The sequence below is a fragment of the Fukomys damarensis genome, unplaced genomic scaffold (assembly GCF_012274545.1).
Source record: "Fukomys damarensis isolate Sample0158 unplaced genomic scaffold, DMR_v1.0_HiC HiC_scaffold_13, whole genome shotgun sequence".
Taxonomy (NCBI): Eukaryota; Metazoa; Chordata; class Mammalia; order Rodentia; family Bathyergidae; genus Fukomys; species Fukomys damarensis.
In genome coordinates, this window is record NW_022900925.1 from 1569596 (window position 1) to 1576598 (window position 7003).

Here is a 7003-nt window from a genome sequence, read left to right on the forward strand (position 1 = left end):
AAAAAAAAAAAAAAAAAAATCATCCAAGGGAAGAAATGTTTAGGGCAGAATCTAGAGAAGGACCAAAGCCCAAACTTCCAGTTGTCCTCTCCCTTGCAGCATGGAATCATCAGCATGAAGTACTGCCAACCAGAACAGCTTACCCAACAAGCCTTGGTGTCTTTCGAAGAGGTTCCATCATGTAAGCATCAATGATGACCCATGTAGCCAATCCCAGGCTCCCGTCCCTGTGGAAGCCACACTGATGCTGCATGATACAAAGCCCACAATTTAAATCATATTGCTGTTATCCGTCTGGCCAACCACCCCCAAGGCGAAACAAAACTCTCCTACTAGGAATGATATTTCAAGAGCCTAGCAGCATAAGGCCTAGGCCAAACCTCTCTTTGGGCAAGGTTAAATCCTTTTCTACACAGACATCTAGCAGATCGAAGACTTCAAGCAGTGCATCAGGCCCCTGAATCTTTGTAGGGATCTTATATCCCAACTTCTGTCATGGACAAGCCTTGCCATTGCATCCAGAAAACTTCCATTTTCTTGCTCATTAGGTCTAATTAGCACAATATCATCAGTACCTCATACTAGTATGAGGTTCTACAGAATGTCCAGATAACCAAGGATGTTTCAGAGCTGCACTGTCCATTGAAGTAGCAGATATCCACATGGAGCTATTCAACATCTGAAATGTAGTTAATCAAATGAAAACATGCTCTAGTGTGAAACATACCCCGTGCACAGGACCTCACAGCGTCTTCCTGCAAACACCTGTGGCTCTCTGTGGTCTTCTTCTAACACTGTAGCTCTGTAGCCAGCTGGCAGTGCCAGACAGCTAACAATCAGATTTCAGAGGCTTGGGATCAAAAACAATGAAAAACTACTGTATTTGTACTTTCATATTGATCACAGTTTCTGCTGTATTATTTTAGCTCCTGTGGAAATAACCACAGAGTGGATCTGTGGCTGGATTTGAGTCAGGACTCTAAGCACAGAAGCACATGAGGTTTTGGGCCCCTTGGTTTGAATTATATCTCCGATCCCATGTCACACAGTCTTCGCAAACTCTGAGTTCAGTTACCCTGAACAGCGACCACAGGTCTCTGTGGAGGAATGACTGGGGATTCGTTTACTATGTGTACAGTGATTTTAAAATACGGTGAATGTTAAGAAAGTGTTTTAGAAAGTTTGTTATAACTAAAGACGCATTGCCACTTCTCCTCAAAACAGTCCCTCTTGCTTCAATCGCAATTATGCAATCGTCCTTCTCACTTCATAAAGAAATACTGGAAGTCCTTTTCTTTGTGTCTTTAGTTGTGCTGTTGTGACTGCCCCTGTGTCCTGAATCAATTCAAAATATGTACTTGTCATTGTCATTTTCACTTTGAAGAGGAGTCAGGAGTGGAATGGTGCTAGATCTCATGAATAAGGTAGATAAGTATACACTGTAATGTTTTTATGAGCCTGCCTTCCCGTTGGACAGCACTGGCAGCATCATTCACCATTTTTTTAAATCACACCTTGTAAAGACACTTAACAAAAGAGGACTTCAGGAGCTGCTTCAGAAACTGGCAAGAACAGTAGGATAAGTGTGTTTGAAATGAGAAATATGTTGATGGGGATTAATGGTAGGTAATGTGTCTTTCTAAAATTTTTCAAATAGTCACATTTTATCTATCTGTCATTCTGTCTATCTATCTATCTTATCTATCTGTCTGCCTATCTATCTACCTATCATCTGTCTATGAGTTTTGTCCTAAAGGATCCTGGCTTCATTTTCAGGGAGCTTTGCACCTATGAACAGACATCTAGGAACTTAGGAGGAAACCTGGTTTTGTGTGTGTGTGTGTGTGTGTGTGTGTGTGTGTGTGTGTTGTAGGGATTGAACATAGGTCTTTCACATTGATCTGTATCCTCAGTTCTTTCTCTTTCTTTCCTTCTTTTTTCTTTCTTTCTTTCAGCACCAGTGATTGAATTCAGTACCTTTTTCTTTCTACGCAGGCACCAGCACCCCTGAGATAAATCCCTTTCTTATTTATTTATTTTATTTTATTTTGAGACAGGGTCTTGCTAAGTTTTTAAATTGCATAGGCTGGGCTCAAATTGTTGATTTCCTCCCACCCCATAGTGCCATAGTGCTGGGATTACAGGTGTGTGCCTTCACACCTGACTAGAACTGTGATTTTCTGTAGTGACAGCTGAACTCTGCTCGTGAATTTAAAAAAAAATTTTTTTTTAAATTTTTGGTACTAGGGATCAAAATCACAGCTTCACAACCTTGCACTTGTGAGGCAGGTATGGCACCACTGAGCTAAATCCCCAGCCCTAAGAACTTTTTAAAAAATAGTGTATTAACTCATGTTATTCCTTAATTAATTTGTTGCAAAAGTTTGCTTTATTTTTTCATAAAGTAAGAACTGTTTTTAATTTTTTTTCTTTTCTTAATATCTACTTGCATTACATTGAAATTTCTTTCTTTCTTTTTTTTTTTTTAACGGGGATCGAACTTGGGTCTTTGTGCTTGCGAGGCAGGTGCTGGTGCCACTGAGCTAAATCCCTGTTCCTGAAATAAAAATTTAAAAAAATTTATTCTATATATCAAGCTTTTCCTACTTGTTATCCACTTTGGAGCAGTGTGATACACTATGATACACCATCTTCCAAATCCCTGTGGATCAAAGAATCCTAATGAGCATTCTACTATTGCTTCCCAGTACAGTTTAAGTATTCTCTATGCAAGATGCTTAAGAACAGAAGTGTTTCAGATTTTGGATTTTTTTTTTCAGATTTCGAAATACCTGCATACACATAATGATTTATCTTGAGGATGGGACCCAATCTAAATATAAAATTCATCTGTGTCTCCTGTAATCTTCTTCGTATAACTAAAAGTTGTTTGTTTTTTTCCAGTACGAGGGATTGAACTCAGGAACGTGTGCTTGTGAGGCAGCTGTGCTGCCGCTGAGCTAAATCCTTGGAAATAGAAGCTAATTTTATGCAGCATTTTTAGTGGGCTTGCTTTTTGACTGATCCATCACATAAGGTCAGGTGTAAAATTTTCTACTTGTATGGGAGTGGGATTTAGCTCAGTGGTGCCACACCTGCCTCACAAGCACAAGTTCCTGAGTTCAATCCCCAGTCCAAAAAGAAAAAAACAAAAAACAAAAACCTACTTGTAGCATTGTGTCCAAGCTCAAGTTGTTTAGGATTTTGGAAAATTTCAAAATTTGGATTTTCAGGCTAGCTACTCTCCACAGATAGAATAATTACATTGACCTTCTTTGATATTTAAATGCAGTCACCTAGCCTTTGCTATTCCAGAATTACACCATCTGCTTTGGTACCGGCACCTCTCACTTTCCACTGTGACCCATAGTGGAGGCCACCAGTAAGCCTCTCAGACAATGCCACTGCTTTGGTAGCCCTGTAGGCAGTGTCCTCTGATGGCTTCTCAGGTCTTACGTAGCAAATCAATTCTGACATCCCGAGCCCCCAAAGCCTTCTGACTTCTTCCTAATACTGTACTATGTCAAGAAAGTTCTCGAAATAGCTTCATTTATTCTAGGCAAATTATACCTGAATACTTGATTAGGACCAGATCTTGTTCTAATACTAGATCCTGAGTTGTACAAAACAGGAGGGCCAGAGATGTAGCTCAGTGGTGCTGCCACCTGCCCTGAAAGTGCAAGGTCCTGAGTTCAACCGGTGGTACCAAAAAAGCCAAAACAAAAAAAAAAAGAATCCCAAAAGGGGAAATTCCCTCTTCCAGTCTTGCACTCCAACCGACCCATAGAGCAGTAGTTGCAAGATGACTTTTACCCATGACTCTTGGCTCCTCCCACACAGAGGAGCAGGGAGAAGAGTGTGCATTCTGTCTTTTATTCAACTCTAGTGTTGTTACACTTAGGTTTTCAGGCCTGCTCTTCATCATGCTCTTGTTGCAACTGTGAAACTATGGAAGAAAGAAAGAGAAAAAAAGGAGAGGAAGAAAGAAGGAAGGAAGATGGTATAGGGTCTTTAAATGATATAAGGTGACTCTCAACTTGCTAGGTGTCAGATATGCCAAATTCATGTTCTCCAAAATTGATGAATAAATTCTAAGAAACAATGGAGGTTAAGAGTAGGAAGTATGAAAAGAAAGAAAGAAAAGAAAAAGAGTCGGAAATATTTATTGAGAGGGAAAGATATAGCTCCTAAGAGAGACAGGAGGGTACCCTAATAGGTTGCCAAGGACCCCAGTTTACAGGGGAAGAAAAATCATGAGGTGGGTACCACCTGGGACACAATTAGAATCAACTAATATGATTAAAAGTATAGCCACTTAGGTAACATCGATTCAATGGGAAGGCACGTCATGTAACAAGTGTACATGGAAAGAACAAAGAACTTTTTAAGGAAGGAATGGAACTAGACCCTACCGAGGTGACTGATGCCTATTTAGACTTTATTAGGCCACGTGCTACCTCTTATTTTGTGCTTTGGGGAAGTATATAGGCCTGGTCATTTGTTTTTATCTTGAGGCCTGGCTGCCAAGAGATGTCTTTGCAGTCACACTTGTAATGTCTTTTCATCTTTTTTTTTTGTACTGGGGATCGAACTCGGGTCCTTGCCACTTGCAAGGCAAGCAGTGGAATCACTGAGCTAAATCCACAGCCCAAGTTTTTCATCTTTTGTCCTGACTCCTTTGAGGGCTTAGCCCTGTCTGCCTGTAATATTTCTACCTAACTTAGCTGTCTATAATGGAAGGAAGGAAGGAAGGAAGGAAGGAAGGAAGGAAGGAGGGAGGACATGGCCAAGGGCTCATGGCAGAGCCACATTACCAGGGAGCAGGATGAGAGATAAGGGCAGTGAATCAGGAAAGGAGGGAGATCCACCCTAAGACTGCATAGTGAGTTGGCTGCCACCAACTAGGAAGGATTGCCGGATCTGTGGAAACCTCCTCAAGAACTTGTATAAACTTGTATAAACTTGTATTTACCCCCAGCTCTCACCTTTCATTGATCAGTGATTTACCACAGGGGGCATTAATTGTTGTAATGCAGGGCTGCTCCTATATGACTCACGATATCACCAACCTGGAGGCCCGGAGAATGGGGAAAGTGCATAGTATCTACGTTAGATTATCCGTGCAGGAAGCCATCCAGAGCCTATGCAGAGCTGGAAGCACAGCCAAATGAAGCCTAGAGAGGAGTCAGAGACAGTGGACAAGCACCCTCACTGCATCCTGGTAAGTTCAGAATGACCAGGAAAGAAGGCAAGAGAATGTGTTTGTAAGAGTCACAAAGTTGGGCCGGGGATGTAGCGCAGCAGCACAGCACCTGCCTGGCAAGTGTGAGGCCCCAAGTTCAATTCCAAGTATAAAAAAAAAAAGTCACAAAGTTTCATTGATTCTAGGGACTCTTTAGAGCCCAAGGGTTTGATTTGCCATATTTTTGTTTGTTTGTTTTTAGTTTTTTGAGACAGGGTCTCACTATGTAGTGCAGACTGCTCTGGAACTCCCTGTGTAGCCCAGGCTTGTCTCGAACTCACAGCGATCCTCCGGCCTCAGCCTCCCGAGTGGTGGGATTACAGGCGTGAACCACCGTGCCCATCTGCCATCCTTTTAATATGCTGCTGAGAGACAGGGCTGAGAAGAAACTAATATGAAGAATGCTCAAATAATCTGTCTTTTTTGTTGTTGTTCTTGGGATGGAATCCAGCGCCTCGTATATGCTAGGCAAGCACTCGACCACTGAGCTACAGCCCCCAGCTCAAGAGCAATCTGTCTTGTCTGTTGTGCTGTATACATTGGAGGGGGCAGTTATGTTCTATGTAACCCATCAGGAGTACTGAGCCTCCTGAGTCCATTATGTGACTATATTTGTAGCTCTTGTAGAGTCCTTTTCCCAAGGTGTTCTCAGATTTGTTTGTCTGGAGGACTCTAGAATCAGTGATTGTCAAAGATAAAAAGGATCTCACCAGTGTCTTCCGAAAATTCCCACGGTCTAGGGACCAGAAAAATTGAACCCTCTCAAATGCAATAACAGTAATATACCAGCCAGCCGGCTCCTTCAGCACCTATTACTTTTTGTTTTAACTTAATCACTGCAATAGTTTTCATTTTGCAGGTGCAAAACAATCTCAAATAGACTCTAATTTAATTTAGTTCGTGCAATTCTAATGAGAAGAAAGTTTAAGGATCTAGAAACTGAAGTTTGAGTTCAAATTGTTTATTTGTTTCCCTAAGAGAGAATGAGTGAGCTTGCAGCTTTATAATTTATCCTTTTGCCCCTTCTTTACTTGCTGCAAAACCAGCAAACATTTTAAATATATTTGGATGGTGGTTCAACAAGATTCTATTATTATTGAAATCACTCCTGAGATACTAAATATACACTAGAAAGAGAGGCAAATCTGTCTTTGTATAGTGCATAATGTGTGCTGGGTATTGTCTAAGGGACTTTTCATTTCATTAAATGTAAGGTTGCATTTAATTCTAAGGTCAACCTGGGATGGTAGATATTATTTACTTGATTTTGTGAATGACCAAATGAGTCTTCTGAGAGGTTAAGTGAATCGCCTCACATTTTACAGCAGTGAAAGGCAGAGCCGCCAGCGTTTCAGGTCAGTGGCTCCCTGTCTGCCTGGCAAGCTCAAGGTCCTGAGTTTGATCCCTGGTATAAAGATTTAGTTTGGTGGGCCAGGATGTAGCTCAGTGGTGCTGTAACTCCCTGAAACCGCAAGTGCCTGAGATTGATCCCTGGTACTAGAAAAAAAAATGGGTTTGATAAAATGGATGGTTAATAAACCTTTGATGCACAGTGTCCACAAATGGAAAGATCATGTAGTCTTAAGGTGTTTTGCATTTAAAAAGTAGTATTTGGAAAGTGCAGCAAGTGCCTATCCCTGGTACTAGAAAAAAAAATGGGTTTGATAAAATGGATGGTTAATAAACCTTTGATGCACAGTGTCCACAAATGGAAAGATCATGTAGTCTTAAGGTGTTTTGCATTTAAAAAGTAAAAAGTAG

General features: G+C 41.1%; 1 protein-coding gene and 1 pseudogene across 1 annotated transcript in view; one reads left to right on the plus strand and one right to left on the minus strand.

The window, feature by feature from the left end:
* The window catches only part of LOC104849962, a 21345-nt pseudogene that overhangs the window by 2739 nt on the left and 11603 nt on the right, over nucleotides 1–7003 (plus strand).
* The window catches only part of LOC117285841, a 14617-nt gene that overhangs the window by 238 nt on the left and 7376 nt on the right, over nucleotides 1–7003 (minus strand). Inside the window, exons 4-5 of the mRNA XM_033762725.1 lie at nucleotides 5824–5914; nucleotides 144–247 (exon numbers count right to left, since the gene is read on the minus strand). Coding sequence (XP_033618616.1) covers nucleotides 144–247; nucleotides 5824–5914 — 195 coding nt within the window. The remainder of the gene's footprint in view (nucleotides 1–143; nucleotides 248–5823; nucleotides 5915–7003) is intronic.